General features: G+C 44.5%; 2 protein-coding genes across 3 annotated transcripts in view; one reads left to right on the top strand and one right to left on the bottom strand.

Moving 5' to 3' along the window:
* SLC35B4 (solute carrier family 35 member B4) overlaps nt 1–9,262 on the bottom strand; it is a 51,073-nt gene extending 41,811 nt beyond the window's left edge. The window contains exons 1-3 of the mRNA XM_040343315.1: nt 9,043–9,262; nt 3,592–3,705; nt 3,400–3,502 (exon numbers count right to left, since the gene is read on the bottom strand). Of these exons, the coding sequence (XP_040199249.1) occupies nt 3,400–3,502; nt 3,592–3,705; nt 9,043–9,119 (294 nt within the window). The 5' untranslated portion in view covers nt 9,120–9,262. The remainder of the gene's footprint in view (nt 1–3,399; nt 3,503–3,591; nt 3,706–9,042) is intronic.
* A 7,239-nt stretch (nt 9,263–16,501) lies between these two features.
* The window catches only part of LOC120931667 (leucine-rich repeat and IQ domain-containing protein 1-like), a 127,514-nt gene continuing 126,102 nt past the window's right edge, over nt 16,502–17,913 (top strand). Inside the window, exon 1 of one of the 2 annotated variants that reach the window (XM_040343317.1) lies at nt 16,502–16,606. The gene's annotated coding sequence lies outside the window, so the exon portion shown is untranslated. The remainder of the gene's footprint in view (nt 16,607–17,913) is intronic. The other variant, XM_040343316.1, reaches the window with a different exon arrangement.

Genomic DNA, 17,913 nt, shown 5'->3' on the forward strand with positions numbered 1-17,913 from the left:
GGGGGGCCGTAGCCAACCCGAAGGGAAGCGCCACGAATTGGAAATGACGCGAAGCCACCATGAAGCGTAGATATCTTTGATGTGGCTGATAAATTGGAACATGAAGGTAGGCATCCTTTATGTCTATGGACGCCATGAAGTCGTCCTTTTGGAGTGTGGCAGCTGCTGACCGCACGGATTCCATCCGAAATGAGCGGACTTTTAAGTATGCATTTACCATCTTTAGGTCCAAAATTGGCCTGACATCTCCATTGGACTTTGGGATGATGAATAGGTTGGAGTAGAAACCCAGCCCCTGTTCCAGGACTGGTACCTCTACTATTACTTCCTGGGAAAGTAGATGATCTAATGCCGATCTTAATGCGGCTCCCTTCTCCGGATCGTTTGGAATCCTCGACTCCTGGAAATGAGGAGGAGGAAACTTTAGGAAATCTAATTTGTAGCCCGTGGCCACGGAAGACCGTACCCACTCGTCGGGAATGCTGGCTTCCCAAATCTCTGAAAAGAGTCGCAGCCTTCCCCCCACCTTCGTGGGTGGGGGCGCCCCTTCATAAGGTCGACTTGGGGGCTGGTTTTGCTGGTTTGCGAAACCACTGCTTTCTGCCTCTAGCAGCCTGTCCTTGTGACTTGCTGTTGAAGCCGAAGTTTGCTTTCGCAGGAGGCCGTCGATACTGCTTGGCATTAGAGGGCCCCTGCCCAGGGGAATACTGTCGTTTAAACACAGGCCCCTGCAACTTCTTCTTAGTTGGCAAGAGAGTACTCTTGCCGTTTGAAATGGTCTGAATGTATTTATCTAGGTCTTCTCCGAAGAGTCGTCCTCCATGGAAGGGGAACCCTACCAGGAGCTTCTTGCATGGGGGCTCAGCCTCCCAGCTTTTTAACCATAAGAGTCTTCTCATATGGACAAGGAATAACGATAAACGTGACGCTTGCTGGATAGAATCCTTAATTGCGTCTACCGTAAAACATATGGCCTTAGGGACGTCCGAAAATTCTTCTGCCTGCTGGGCAGGAATAAGTTTAAGCATCTGCTTAAATTGATCCGATAATGCTTGAGCGACCCCAATCGCAGCCACAGCTGGCTGTACTACTGCCCCTGCAGTAGTGAAGGAGTTCTTAAGTAGTGCTTCCAAGCGTTTATCAACTGGATCCTTGAACACCTGTATGTTTTCTACAGGGCATGTTAACGATTTGTTAACACATGAGATGGCTGCGTCCACTGCAGGGGTAGCCCATCTTTTGGAAAATTTATCTTCCATAGGATATAGGACAGAAAATCTTTTAGGTGGTAAGAAGATTTTATCTGGCTTGTTCCAATCTTGGAACAAAACTCCCTCTAATAGAGGATGGATCGGAAACACAGCCTTGCTTTGAGGCGCCCTCAGTGAGCCCAAAGCTGAAACCGTCGATACCTGGAGATCTGGTACTGGCAAGTTGAATGCCTTATGGACCAAGTCCGTTAATCCTTGAATCCACCAGCTCTCCCTCAGGGAGACTGCCCCAGACTCCTCTGTATCCGGATCTTCGATCCCTGAACCTACTTGGTCCTTGTCCAAGAGGTCGTCCAATTCCCCTGAGGAAAGGACCTCCTCTTCTGAGGGTCCGCGCTCGGGCGACGGAGATCTACTCCGTTTACTGCCCCGCATAGCTGCGGCTATCATTTTTCCCATTCTTTTCTCCATCTCTTTTAAAGAGGTGAGTAATACCTCGTCAGTGACCGTCTTAGGGTTGGACTGACCCGCGTCAGCTCCAGCCCCAGATCCCGATGGCCCCAAGGCTCCCTGTGGGGAAAGCAGCGGCATAATTTTGTCCGAGACCTCAGACTCTCTGGGGGAATCCCCACCTCTTGTACCCTCTGACCCGGATGCCATGGTACAATACCGAGGTACACCTGCTAGCTTATTGGTACTTGGGACTATAAATAGTTAATTGCCCAAACACCTGTTTGGGGGATAAAAAAAAATGCTTCCTCTCCCCTAGATGACTTTTTTTTTTTTTTTTTTTTTTTAAATCCAGGAAAGAAAAAACATTCTGTCCCCCTGAGTAGTATTGCAAGAAAAACTATGAGATGGAAAAGAAACAGCCTATTCCTAGGCTTGAAAACAGTCTTCTGAAGACTGCAATATTCTTTCTGGCCACTGTGTCCTCGGCGCCCCGTGCTCCGCTCTGGTCTTTCCTCCCCAGTTCCAAAGTATTGAATGAGCTGTATGGAACAAACAAGGAAGGGCCGCCCCTTCCTTAAGCTACTGACCCGCCCTTCCCCCCCAGCTAAACGGCGCCAATTGCGCCTATAATACGTGAACGCGCGCCGCGCGCGCCCGCCGACAGGGGGGGGGGGGTTGGGGGGAAGGGACCTCTCAGCTCCAGCAAACTGCAGCCTGCAGCCTGGAACCACGAGGAGGTCAGCGTTTTGCCTGCTTTGCAGGCTCTGAGGAGGAAGACTGAATGGAGCATCGCCTGGAGGCTTGCAGGTAAGCACAGCTCTCTGACACACACATATAGTTTTATATCACACAGGCCCCACTCAAGCTTTTCCAACACTACAAGGGAGGTCACATTTTATGGGGAATAATACACATAGAGCCATCCTATCTTTATGATATGTGACTAGTTTGCCAGATGCAGCGCATAACTTTAGGCATGTCCCCTGTGACCCCCCAGAAAAAACCTGCTAAGAACCAAGTTCCGAAAGTTTTCCCCTCACTTACCTGCTCCATGCCGCAGGACTTTGCCAAGCAAGAGGCCCAATCTTCCCCCATCTCGGTGGGGATGTCTAGACCTTCAGGCCCTGGGTTCCTATGAAGGATCCACTGTCCTGGGCCCATATAGCACTCTGGCAACAGAAAACATTAGGCACCCAAAGGTTTCTAAGTTCTGGGCCCAGGGTCCAGCTCTCTAAAAAGAAAAGCATTATGGGCTATACCCCAAGGGTTTGGGGTCCGGTTACTGACCACTTTAGCGCTGAGGCCTTTGGACAGAACCGGTTAGCTCACCTAATCCCAAGGATGCGGAGGCAAGCTAAACCATGACTAACACCTAAGACACTGGCGTAAAAACTGAGGTACTCCTCCTATGGGAGGGGGTTATATAGGGAGGGGCATTTCCTGTTTGAGATTGCCAGTGTCTATCACCTGAAGGTACTCCATATAACCCATATAGTAATGAATGCCGCTCTGTGTCCCGTGATGTAACGATAAAGAAAAATGGCACTGCAAACGCGTCCTGCGTTTTGCTGCAATTCCAGTATGCTCAGGTATGACGGGGGTCTTGAGGTGGTAAAAACATGGAGAAGTATGCATGTATCAGAGAGGTGTACTGAACAGGTGTTTCTTTTTGTGCCAATTCACATGCTTTCATTTTTACCTTGAGCAAAATGTAAGGTGCAAGTGTTCTACTCACCGATCTAAAGATCATGTGTAGTGGCATAGAAATATTGAGGTTGAGTGCATAATTATTCACCACGCTGACTGTAAAAAACATGGCCACCATGATAACATAATACCTTTAACAAGAAAGAAAAAATACGTTAGGTATGATTCAATATTGCATAAATAAAAAATGTGCTGTTCAGGACCCACAAATCCACTATACCTTAATGGTATGGCAGGACGCTTTCTTCCAAAGTCTGCCTGAAAGATAAAGCCTTCTATTGCTATAAATAAAAACTGTGCAAACGTTACTATATTTCCACATCCTGGATACCTCCTGAAAAGAGAGAAAAAAAAAAATGTAAAATGTATTGCGCTGCAGTAACACACTACATCTTGCCAACAGACATACACTGCAGCTCAGCAACATTCTGATGTGCATTGTGGGCATGTAGGTGCTACATCTACGGTTTTGGTGCATTAATCAGCCCTTTTAATTAAATGAACTGCCTTAAAGTGGATGTAAACCTGATTCATTACATTTGACCCAAGCACACATACCTGTAGTGTTTTCTTACCTCTCTCCAAAGCCCTGAGTCTTTCTGCTGTTTCGTTGCTCTGTTATCAGCCTGACAAGTTTTCCGTCATTAAAAATGAAAACCAGCCTGAAATTTGTCTTGAGAGAGGTTGCTAAAAATAGATTAGCAGAGAGATTGCCTTGTCACAGCACAGCTCTGCAAGTCTCTGCCTATGTGGAGGGGGAGGGGTGTGTGCCTTTCCTCCAATCAGCTGTCTTGGCTGTATGCCAAGAATCCACTCCCAGTGCTGAACAGGAAGAGAAAATCTCTAACATGATGTTCACTTTCTAAAGAATATAGAAAGCTGAAGACAGCAGATATACATGTAAAACTTATGTATGGAGATTTGTTTAATCTCTGTGTATCATCTGAGGCTGTTTACTTCACTGGGTAAAGGAGAGGGTTTACAGCCACTTTAATGCAACGTACAGCATAATGCACATGCCATAAAGCTCCACAGTATTGTGAAGGGGCCCTAAAAGAGAATAAAAGAACAAGTACAAAATAATAACTTATAGCACATTAGCAATACAAGCTGGTGAAACAATGTAGCAATACTTGACAACTACTGTTGCTTTGTAAGTAAATAGTTGAACGTCTAGGACTGTATAACAGTAGGAACAAAGAATATTTAGACATCAGTAATAAAGGAGATGACACAATGTTTGTCATTCGCTAAAGTTCTGAATTAATGTATGAAAAGGATACTAGTAAGATAAATGTCACCATTAGATCAAACGTAGAGTAAGTGTGATGTCATATGCCCGCCTCTCCAGTTCGGCCAATCAGAGGAAGCCTTGTATTCACTGATAGGCCTCATTTCCACTGGCGTTTTTACAGCCACGTTTCTGAGCGTTTTTTACAGCTTAAAAACGCCTGTCCATGTTATTCTATGGCTTCATTCCCACATAGGCGTTTTTGAGCTGCAAGTGGCATAGACGTTTTTGAGCTGTAAAAAAAACGCGGGACCAGGGCGTTCTGAAGCTCCAGAGTAGAGCTGTAAAAACGCCAGACGTTAAAAAACGCTCGAAAACGCTCAAAAACGCTCAAAAACGCGACTGCGGCATTTTTAAAGCTGCAGCTCACAAAAAAAAAATTTTTTTTTTTTTTTTTTTTACAAAATAAACATGGACAGGCGTTTTTAAGCTGTAAAAAAGCCTAACAACAGTGGCTGTAAAAACGCCAGTGGAAATGAAGCCTTAAAGATAAAAGGTTTCCCCAGAATAGAAAATATTCACTTAGCCCGACTCTTTAATTCCATAAGCAGATAAGAAGTCGTCCGTACTGCTGGCAGAACAAGCACTGCTTACTGTATGTAGCCAATGCTTGCACAGTATATGACAGCACACACAGCCGCTGTATCGTTTTGTAATTAAAATAGTTTGCTTAGGCCAGCTTGGTATTTATTCTTCCCGAGGTGGAGATTGTGACATCATCCATCTGCCTCTGCTAATCAGAAGTTTTTTGGTATTCATTCATAGAATACAAAGCTACCTGTGAATGGCTGAGTGGTGATCAACCCAACTATTCTGTTCCGGAAGTAAGAAGGGCAGTTCCCATTCCACTGCTGGAACACGGTGCTGTATATTTGATGTAGCATTCAGGTTGTACAACCCGCCAAGCGAACACACTTGTTAGTGCAGTGAACAGTTTGTTTGGGCCAGCTTGGCTGGAATGAACCGTTTATCCACTTCAATACCTGAAACTTATACACACTTCCTGACCAGACCAATTTTCAGCTTTCAGCGCTGTCACACGTCAAATGATAATTACTCAGTCATACAACACTGTACCCATATCACAATTTTTATCTTTTTTTCCCCCACACAAATAGAGCTTTATTTTGGTGTTAATGTAATGCCCACTGTTCTCTCTTTGTTTCTGTTTTAACTTTAAAAAAAAAAATATATATATCTTTCCTCATAAATTTTGACCGAAATGTATTTTGCTACATTTCTTTGGTGAAAATAACCCAAACTGGTGTATATTATTTGGTCTGTAGGAAAGTTATAGGCTGGGTTCACACTTGTGCGGTGTGAATTCCAGCTCTGTTTTCTCTGCGATAACAGAGCAGTTTGTGTGCGTTGTAGCTGCGGATTTGCTGACCTGAGAGACGGGGGAGGGGGGGGGGGAGTGTAGTGAGCAGGGAGAGAATTCCTGTTCAGAACAGAACGCTTTCCCATAGAAGATAATGTGCAGACAACTCACACCGCAATGCCTAAAAAACAAACACTTTGTTTGGGCAATGCGCAGTGCGAATGCATCGCACATATGTGAACCAGCCTCATTAAAATCAATGCATTTTAAAATGTTATGCCAATTGGATGCGGTGCAAGCCGCAACCAATTCGCATAGTTGTGAACGGGGCCATAGAGTCCACAAACTATGGTGTATATAACTGAAAATTGATCAATCATGATGTTAGGAAGGCTCTCATTTCTTGAGGCCCAAAAATGTCAGGAGAGTACAAATACCCCCCAAATTACTCCTTTTTCTTATGGAGACAGTCCAAAGTTTTCAGTAAGAGGTATGGCGAGTTTATTGAAGTTGAAATTTTTCATAACAACTAAAAAAAATATATATATTATTTTTTTAACATACCATCACCAGTGCAGTACAGCTTCATCACCTAATGACCTATACACATGATCAGAAAATCGTACACAAAATACCACTTTCGATACGATCATACGATAATCTGATCATTAGCATACAGCTTTCGAGTACCGATCACGACAGTTCATTATTCGATGGGACACGCACAAACATTTTTCTTGTACGATACCCGATCGCACGATTTTCATTTAATCAGTATAGTTGTCCGAAATTACAATACAAATACACTACAACACATTACATCACGTTCAAATTTTAATTCTGTCATACAAATATTTTTGTACCTTTAGTAAACACTTTATTTTCGCTATGAGATTAGCATACAAAAACATAAACGGACAATCATCCGATAATCTCGTGTGTACCAGGCATTACTGGTGTGGTGGTAATTAAGGATTAGCTCTGGCGCGTTCGCAAACCACACGTGCAGAGCCCGCAAGGAAGTCGGCACGGCGCTGAGCTAATCACAGGAAGTGAGACATTATCGCGATGCGTGGCTGCAGAGATCGGCAAATATCTCACTGCCTTGATTAGCGCAGCGCCGACTTTCTCTGCACGTGGGGTTTGCGAACACAACGGAGCTCATCCTTAGTGGTAATCCGGGACACTGACTGGTGACAGTATGTAAAAATAAAATAACTTTTTAAAACATTTTTTTTTTTTTTTTACATACTGTGACCAGAGCAGTAGTGTGATTGCTTTTAACAGTCAAAATAACGGTTATACGCAATCCTTTTTTTTATTTTTATGAATGGTATCCATTCTTTGAGTACTATTGTTATTAGCTGTGATTGGCCACAGCTTAGCACATGGTACATGTTGGCTGTGATTAGCCCAGTATGTACCATGTGATCACTGTGACTAATCAGAGAGAGCAACACAATAATAAACATTGAATAGAAGCCATTCATTGCATACAATTGCCATTTGATTTGTTGTGATTGGTGACAGCGATCACATGGTACCAGCAGTGGCCTGGTACACTGACTGTGTTAGGTGGACACAAAGGATGAAAGATCGCACAAGAGCGCGGCCCGTGGAGTGCATGCTAGGTGCGATCCTGGGAGGACGTCGTATATCAAACACCCGCAACCAGAAAGCTCCCACTTAGCTGTCATGTTTGAAAAGGACAATATGGACAGCCGCACTCCAAAAAACCTTGATGGTTATGTTTATTTAAAAAAGGAAAAATGCACTACAAGTCACAGCACACTACACGGGAGTAAAACAGTTGACGTGTTTCGCACTATAAAATGAGTGCTTAATCATAGTGCGAAACGCGTCAGCTGTTTTACTCCCGTGTAGTGTGCTGTGACTTGTAGTGCATTTTTCCTTTTTTAAATAAAGACAACCATCAAGGTTTTCTGGAGTGCGGCTGTCCATATTTTCTTTTTCCAACATGACAGCTGAGTGGGAGCTTTCTGGTTGCGGGTGTTTGATATACGACGTCCTCCCAGGATCGCACCTAGCATGCACTCCACCGGCCGCACTCTTGTGCGATCTTTCATCCTTTGTGTCCACCCAACACAGTCAGTGTACCAGGCCACTGCTGGTACCATGTGATCGCTGTCACCAATCACAACAAATCAAATGGCAATTGTATGCAATGAATGGCTTCTATTCAATGTTTATTATTGTGTTGCTCTCTCTGTCCATATTTTCTTTTTCCATTTGTTGCCTTGTGCATTGCCAGCACCCTTGATCTCCTGAGACCATACTGATCATCCTAACACAACCCACCTGGAGCGGTAACTTTCTTTCTTTTAGCTGTCATGTTACTATAGGACGTGGGAAAGCAATTAAAAGGGACATTAAAAGTGGTTGTAAACCCTTACAAACCATGTTTCACTACAGGCAAGCCTATAATACGGCTTACCTGTAGGTACTGTGGATATTTTCTAAATCTACACGATTTAGGAGATATCCACTGTATCAGCATGAGCCGACATCATTGGCACATGCGCGCTCCTTCATGCCGTTGCTTCAGCTGACGTGCCACGACTGGCGGCTCTCACACGCATGTGTGATGTTATTGCTCAGGCCAATCGCGTCAGAGCCTGCGAACCCGGAAATAACATTCGGGCGACATGTCGTCGGTCACAGCGATGTAGGGGACTGCTGCACCAGCTTTGATCTAAGGTATTTCATAATGAGCTAGTATGCGATGCATACTAGCTCATTATGCCATTGTCTTGTAGGTTTATTTTTATTCTTTGGGTTTACAACCACTTTAAATGTGGCGATCAGTGTTAATCCCCTCCCCCATGACCTGTATGGTTACACTGTCCTGTTAGAGAAATCCAGCAAACACATGTCCCCACAACTATCATCACCCCCTCTTATTACCCCCTATCGTGTCCCCACTGCCTGTCCCTGTAGAATAGTCTCAGCTTCCCAATGTGAACAGAAGCTCCGACCCAGAGGAGGAATGAATGAACACACACCACTCCACTCTTATCATTCTAATGACAAGCTCTCACCTGGCTAATAGCTCTAAAAACACCACATTACTGCAACAGCCGCCGAACACTAAACCCACAGCTACAGCCGGGTGCATGGTGACAGACGACCCCTCTCCACGGCAACCAGTCCAATCCACTCCTCCGTCCTCTACACCGAGCCTGAGAAGCCGACACGTCCGCTCTGAGCGCACTGCATTCTGGGAGCTGTAGTCTCTGCGGAGCACAGGCACAGCGAACCTTTGCCAGTGTGTACGGTAGGGAGAACTACAACTCACGACATACACCGCGGTGCCGGCATTAGGAGAAGGCTAGGATGGCGACAGAGCTTGTCATTGGCTGCAGCTGATGAGGCGGGACTGAGCGCTAATAAAACTGAGGATGCTGTTGTACAGTGTATGTTCTCCGTGTGAGTGGGGGGATTCAGCAGCAGCTGACTGGAACCGTGTAACCTTGTGTACGTGGCCAAGTCTGGTCATATGAAGGTCATAGCTGTACATGAATGGTGACAGAAAAGTAACCTTATTACCTGAAAACAGCTTACAGCTCTGGTAATTGTTAGGCAGAGCGGACATATTGCAACTGGTTATTCCATCAGGTAGAATATACTTTGTTTTGTTCCTACATTTGGTGGTACATGGTAATAGTTATCTCCAGATTTTATTTTTTATAAAAAAATAGTAATAATATACCGGCGTTTATCGGAGCTCCGCCGTTTAAAAAATATTAAAAGCCAGCAGCTACAAATACTGCAGCTGCTGACTTTTAATATATGGACACTTACCTGTCCTGGAGTGCAGCGACATCTGCAGCAGAAGACTACCAATCGCTCGTCTATCTGCTGCCCCCACCGCCATCCTCAGTGAGGGAATCAGGAAGTGAAGCGTGTCGGCTTCACTGCCCGATTCCCAGGGCCAGATTAAGAACATCATGGGCCTGGTGCTGAGGATTTTGGTGGGGCCTTTTAGGCTGCATTCACACCTCCGCGACAAGTAATGCCGCGTACGCGGCGTATTTTGCCGCGAATAGTGTAACTTTTTTTTTTACAAATCCTTCCTATTGCTTTGTATGGCCGAACGCCAATGCTGCCTGAAAAAAAGGGTCCGGGACTTTTTTTCATGCCGCAGGAGTACGGCGTCTATGAGATGTGAACCATCTCATAGACCGCAATGGGAATTCTCCCCTCCAGCGGCCGGCGTCGGGCGTTTTGTCGCGGAGGTGTGAATGGGGTGTAATAAATAATAAATAAATGCGTGGGAATGACATGAACGCAGACCCAGCCAAGGAAAGTGACCAAAGGCACAGAACCCAGAAGGAAGACCGGGTGAAGATGGAAGTGTCCAGGCCCCGCCTGATTCATCGCAGCACTGGAGGGCTCAGTCTGAAAATTGAAGTGTACACTAATGTGCTAATATGCTGTGCATACTTGTACGTTGTGGCATAACCTACCCCAGGGCCTCTAAAAAGTAGTAATGTCAGGAAAGTTTACTACCGCTTTATTATCACAGGATCCCAGGAGCCTCTCATGGGGCCCCTACTGACCCAGTGGCCCTTGGGCAGTGCCTAAGTGCATAGTTGCCAACATTTAAAAAATATTTTCAGGGCCACTTTTTTATATAAGTGCTATATTTAGAGTAGCTGAGATCCCCGATGTTCCTCTATACATCATAGTAGTAATCACAAAATTAAATGAGTACTAATAATGGGGCAGAACAAATATGAGAACTGATATTTCCTTTAGTTGAACTAACAAAAGTGTGTCTATTCTAGAGCTGGTAACATTGAGGATATTCAGTATAATTTTAAAGAACTGTTTTTGTGGGTAAGCGACATAGGGGAGGAGTATGGACGGTATATAAGTGGGAAGTATGTGCAGGTGAGGGAGAGGAATGTGGAGGGTCTAACAGTGGGCACTATGTACAGGAGAGGAGTACAAAGGGTACGGAAAAAAGCACTATGTACAGGAGAGGAGTGTGAAGGGTATGACAATGGGCAGTATGTACAGGAAGAGTGAGGGGGTATGACAGAGGGTAGTACTTACCAGAGAGAAGTGTGGAGGGTATGATGGGGCAGTATGTACAGGAGAGGAGTGTGGAGGGTATGACAGTGGGCAGTATGTACAGGAGAGGAATGTAGACGGTATGATAGTGGGCTCTATGTATAGGAGAGGAGTGTGGAGGGTATGACAGTGAACACTATGTATAGGAGAGGAGTGTGGAGGGTATGACAGTGAGCACTATGTATAGGAGAGGAGTGTGGAGGGTATGACAGTGAGCAGTATGTACAGGAGAGGAGTGTGGAGGGTGCGACAGTGGGCACTAAGTACAGGAGGGAAGTGTATGACAGCAGGCACTATGTACAGGAGAGGAGTGTGAAGGGTATGACAGTGGGCGCTATGTATAGGAGAGGAGTGTGGAGGGTATGACAGTGGGCACTATGTACAGGAGAGGAGTGTGTAGGGTATGACAGTGGGTACTATGTATAGGAGAGAAGTGTGGAGAGTATGACAGTGGGCACTATGTACAGGAGAGGAGTGTGGAGAGTATGACAGTGAGCACTATGTACAGGAGTGGAAGGATATTTAGGGACTGAGTAGTGGTTAAGCGGGTTATACATGGATTGAAATTACGCCAATTATGCAGAGACCAGCCATAGTCAATCAATGTATGGGCTAGCTGGTTTTACACAAGTCAATCTATTAATCAACTTGAGTACAACCAGCCTGTTTTTTTTTCTTAAAACAATCAGTGCTGCCAGCTAAAGTTAGCAACACTGATCATTGTACGCACTGGCAGAACACAATAACACTGCAGGAGTGATTCCCCCATCCACAGGTCAGCAGGTGAGAGGGTGTGTGGGGACAGGCTGGGGAGAGATACTAGTCAGTGGCTGGGTAGGCACTGGTAGTATCAGAGCCAGATACACACAGGTTACATACGCCACGATCGTTAGAGCGAGAACAATAATTCTAGTACTAGACCTCCTCTGTAACTCTAAACATGTAACCTAAAAAAATGTAAAGCATCGCTTAGGATACCAAAAAAATTGTGCTAACTTAACTAACTAACTGTTTTTTTAATGAATGAAACATTTTTTTCCAAAAAAACATGTTTGAAAAAATTGCTGCGCAAATACCGTGCTAGAGCTGCACAATTAATCGTTAAAAAAATCGTGATCTCGATTCAACCCCCCTGACGATCTTCAATGCAGAGTTTGCTGATTCTTTCATATAACAAGTGGAGAGACTTTCAGCTGTCAAAAGAAAATATCTGGGCAGTCTGCCAAGTTTTTAACAGGAAACATTGTAACTGACGCTTCCTTCTTAGATCAAAGGGATAAACTTCTGTGTGTAAAGAACAAATCTGGGCAGTCTGCGAAGTTTGTAAACAAAATGAAACATTGTAACTAACTAACTTTGTAACTGTAACTTTTTAACCATTTAAAGTCCAACACTTGTTTCTTAAGTTAAAAAGCAATATTATTTGCTAGAAAATTACTTGGAACCGCCAAACATTATATATATTTTAGCAGAGACTCTAGGGAATACAATGGCTATTGCTGCAATATGTTATGTCACACTGCATTTTCCCACTTCAATGAATAATAAAAACCATAAAAACAAAACAGTGAAGTTAGCCCATTTTTTTTTTTTTTTTATGTGAAAGATGATGTTACGCCGCAACAATCGTGAGAAAATAGTGATCTATCTTCTAAGCAAAAAATTTGCAATTCTCATTTTAGCCAGAATCGTGCAGCTCTGTACCCTGCAACATAAAAAGTGCAAAGACCACCATAGAGTAATTTTCTAGCAAGAAACAAATGATGATTTTTACATTTAGTAGAGAAGTGTCAGAATTGGCCTGGGTGGCAAGGGGTTAATTACCATGAGTAATATACAAATAATTATTATAAGCCCTGTGATCCTATCAGTCTGCTGTAGTGTGTCAGCTTGTATTTATATTGGCCGCTCTGAATGTAGCTTCTGACAGGCTGTGCAAGCAGGCCCGTATCTCCGGAACCATAAATGATAGCCGTCCCATATTTTAACCAGTTGTGGGGTAGCTCTTCCCATGCCTACCCCCAAATGTAGGGTTTCTGTGACCTCTGGTCATCGAGCTACAACCCCCCAAATTCGATCTTAAAAAAAAAAAAAAAATTATTTTATTTTTTTTATTTTTTTTGGGCAAATGGGCCTATCTTGAGAAAGGGGCCTGGAGCTGCAGCTCCATCAGCCCCATTGTTAATCCGGCCCTGCCTGCAGTAGAGCGATCTGAAAGCAGACAGCTTTACTTCGGATGCCTGCATACTTGGATGTGCCTGTTTTTTTTTTTTTTCCATAAAATTTTTTATTGAGTCAAATTGCCATATACAAAAAGAAGAAAAGTGACATAGTATTTGTCACATAACAGTGAGTGACAAAGTTACATACATGTACGCTACATGACACAATATTACATTACAACCAACGAGCTGTCCATACCCGAACTAGGGTACATGTAATGCAATGAAGCGACAAAGGGCGGAGGATCTTAATTCTACTTTTCCCCTCCCCCCAATCTCTCCCCCAACTCTGGTACGTAGGGGGAGACTGAAGCATAGTACCATTCAAGGTCATTCTAGCGTGGAGTAGTGTGTCATAACAAATCCGCGGTCACTCAGATAAAGAGGGAGAGGAAAGGAGAGAGAGAGGAGAAGGAGAGAGAAAGAAAGAGAGAGAGGGAGGAGGAAAGATAGAGAAAGGAAAGGAGGAAGAGTACGACAGGGGGAGAGGGACACGAGATAAAGGAAAAGGGGATGGGAGGACATGGGGGTAGAGGGGGGGAAGAGGGAAAAAAAAATGAAAAAGAGAAAAAAGGGGGGGTCAGGGGAAAGGGGGGAATAGAGAGGGGGGGCAGAACATTCAAGCGTAGTAAGAAGGGGAAGAGAGGGGGGATACGAGTGGATCCGCTCCCGACGCCCCCCGGGGCCCCCCCATAATGAATGGAGGAGCAGTCGCCACCTCAGGCAATTCAAGAGGCCCACTGACGGTAGCGGTCTGTGGTCACAAAGTGGTTCCAACAGGCCCAAGTAAAGGAGAATTTGTGGATTCTGTCCTGTGAAACATAAATCAGCTCTTCCATTTCTTTTATTGAGGAGACTTGTGCAAGCCACTCTCTCACGGTGGGAGCGGTGGTGGAGCGCCAGTGTCTGGGGATGCAAAGTCTAGCAGCGTTGACCATGTGCATGGCCAGGGATTTGAAGTAGTCTTGTGACGTGTGGTGGAGAAGATACTGAGACGGGGTGTAGTCTAATGTATAGGTTGTAACATGTGAGATGAGATCGTGGACCTCCCTCCAAAAGGGCTGGAGGGCCTCACAATCCCACCACACATGCAGCATAGTTCCCACCTCCTTACCGCATCTCCAGCAGGTGTCGGGAATGGTAGGGGAGAATTTGTGCAGGAGCGACGGGGTCCTGTACCATTTAGTGATAATTTTATAGCTATTCTCCTGGATGGCCACGTTCAAAGAGCCCTTGTGGGCGTATTCACAAATGGTGTGCCATTCCTCTCCTGTCAATTCTGTTTGAAGATCTCTATTCCACGATGCCTGTGACGGGATAGGAACATGTGAGGGGCCATTTATAAGAAGGGAATACAAGAGCGAAATCAAATGTCTTTGTGGTTTCCTGCAATGGCACAGAGATTCAAAGGACGTAAGTTGCCGCGACCAAAGTGATTGGTCAGCAGTGGACATAAGGAAGTGTCGGACCTGTCTGTAGGTCCAGAATGATAGGGAGGCCGTCTTAGAGATAGATTGTACCGCTTCAAAGGTCAAAAGCCGTCCAGCGGAATAGAACTGAAGTGCCAACACGTCCTCAAAGGGCCATTCCTGGCTTAAAAAATCAGTCGACAAGCCTGGTTGGAAGTCCGGGTTACCCCGCAAGGATGTGAGGGGATTCGGGTGGGGAGATGGATGGCCCAGCGCCGAGGCCTTTTGGAATGCGAGGAGCGAGGGGTAAATAAGCGGGTGAGCTAATAAAGAGTGAGTCCAGTTCTTAGTGGGCAACCACGGCAACAAGTGCAGGGGTCTTTGTGAAAAGCTCATCTCAAGGAGGACCCAGAGTTTCTTGGAGGAGTGAATGTTCCAATCAGCAATCCTCGTGAGATGGCATGCCTCGTAATATTTCCGAAGGTCTGGAAGGCCGATGCCACCGCAGGATTTGGGTAAAGTAAGCCGGGAGAATTTTATGCGGGGCTGAGCGCCCCTCCAGAGGAAGGTGGAGCAAGCTCTCCTGAAGGATGTAAAGAAACCCGGGGGTAGGGAGATGGGCACCGATTGCATTAGGTAGAGCAAGCGAGGCAGGACTATCATTTTAGCCAGAGCCGATCTGCCAAACCAAGATACATTCAAGCCCATCCAATCCTTAAAGCTTTTCTGCGCCTGTTGGAGGGCAGGATGGAAGTTTTTGGAGTATAGATGAGCCAAGTTAGAGGGGATTCGGATGCCCAGGTAAGTTAGTGAGTCTTGCGTCCACTTAAAAGGGAAAGAATCCTGGCAATGCGTCACCTCCTGAGAGGGGAGGGAGACATTCAACGCCTGAGACTTCGAATGGTTAATTTTTAGGTTCGAAAGGGTGCCAAAGTGGTCAAGATCCTTGAGGAGGTTGGGCAGGGAGATCCTGGGGAGTCGCAAGGAAAGGAGGACGTCGTCCGCAAAGGCGGCGACTTTGTATTCCCTACCTCCTACACTAAGTCCAGGGATATCCGGGTTATCTCTTAACCTGTTAAGGAGGGGTTCCAGGGAGAGAATGTATATCAGGGGGGATAGAGGGCATCCCTGGCGGGTGCCGTTGCTGATGGGGAAGGCGTCCGACAGGTGGCCATTGACTCTAACCGCAGCCGTGGGACCAGCATACAGGGCAAGGATATGTGACAGCATGGATGTGCCTGTTTTAATCATTGACCATGTGAGTTTCTTAATGTTGTTCCTTCATTAAATGTAACCATATTGCTACACTTAGAGGTGCCTGTTTTATCTTTTATACTCAGTTGTGACATGATGCTACCTGTATATCAAGACATCAATTGTATATAAAGTCAAAATGTGTTTAAAAATGTAGCTTGTCTTGCAAAACGCTCTCAAACTAAGTTACTCTCTAACCAAGGTTTTACTGTATGTCCAATTCAAGAGCCAGCAGGATTGTATTGGCGTTAGCTCTATTGAAAACAATTAGAGGGAAAACAAAAAGTTAGGGACCAGCTATAATTTTTAAGGGCCATTGGCAACCTGGCTTCTGGGATTTGTCTTGCCCTGTGTTAATATATTGTATTTTTTTTTTGTTGCTGGTGTGTATATTATCCAGACTGTACAACACAAGGTTGCCAAACCAGAACTTGCTAGTTAAACATATTCCTTTCATGTTAAGTAGTTAGGCCTATGGCTTGTGGTGCAATCTGTGTCAATATTTAACAGCTTAGCTATATCTTGCAGAGCCCCTCCCAGTTGTGCCATGACTCCTAGCAACAGTAAACCTTATAACTGCATACAGGGCAACATAAAAGATACTCCGGATTGAGTTGTGTTTCCATCCATTTCAGTTTTAGGTAAGCCACGGCTTTTACAAAGAATTTGCACTATATAAAATATTGACTAAATTGTATGAAATGGCGGTCATTCGGGGGAACCAAAAATATTTGGGGTGTTTTTCATATCTAGAGACTCCATTGTGTAGTTATGCTCCTATAAGTCTGATTTATTATCACAAAAATAATTCATTTTAAAATTCACTGATGAAGATTGTTGTGTTGCGTTTGGAATTGTCATTTGTGGAAATATGAATACCTTTTTCAAAGTAAATTCTACAACACCCATATTGCAGCTTACTGTTAATATTAATTTGTTGCAATGCCTAATACTGCAGTAAGGTAACCAACTTAATATCAATCTGTCATACGTAGCCAACATATTATTTGTTACATGAATCATCTTGAAAATGAATCATCTGGAAAATCACTGCAACTAGAGTTTCCCCTTAATTTAAGTTCATTTTAGACTGTTATATTACCTATGTGTTTTTATGTGGATTTAACAGTTTGGTGAGAAAATGATTGTGAAGCAAAATAATACCTTAATAGCTGCCTTCGGCCATGCTGTGCAGCCAGGCACCCCCAAAGCCTCCTCTCTTCAGCTCTCCAGCTGGCAGTTGCATTCTGACTTCATCACGTACAATTGTATTGTACATAAGGTTGGCGAAGGCCCGCTAAGAATTACTGTACACATTAGAGTCTGACCATAAAATCTTTGTACAATCAACTTTAGATTTACCAAAACTATGAAATATGTAGACCTACTCAATCCAATCCAATGTTTCTCTACCTTTCTTTTCAGTCAAGGCTCCCTTTAAAATTATGCACAGTCTTGAGGTATCCCATTCTAAATTGTAAAAAATTATTCTAAGAGTTTAAAATAATGCAGCGACATCAACACATATAGGACACCCAACGTTACAGGTGATTTATAATTCACCTTTGCATACTGGTACTGACTAGTGCTTTAGGGTTTTCTTCTTCCTCAGTTTCTCCCCATCGCTTAGCTAATGTGACCCCCAGTGCTGATGGATTGGGAAAGGGTCCAACATCCTCCTTATCAACTAATTGCTTGTTAGGACGCCGGCAGCTAGAAGGTCGTAATGGTGCACAATGTAAACCTGTGGCTTTGTGTAACTAAAGGCAGTATTAATCCACCCACTGGCATGTATACAATTTTTGGGCAATTTTTAGGCCTTTTAACAAGACACCCCTGAAGAAATGTGAAGGCACCCTGGTTAACCACTTCAGCCCCGGAAGATTTGGCTGCTCAATAACCAGGCCAATTTTTTTTTCGATACGACACTGCGTCATTTTAACTGACA

This window comes from Rana temporaria, chromosome 3 (genome assembly GCF_905171775.1).
Source record: "Rana temporaria chromosome 3, aRanTem1.1, whole genome shotgun sequence".
Taxonomy (NCBI): domain Eukaryota; kingdom Metazoa; phylum Chordata; class Amphibia; order Anura; family Ranidae; genus Rana; species Rana temporaria.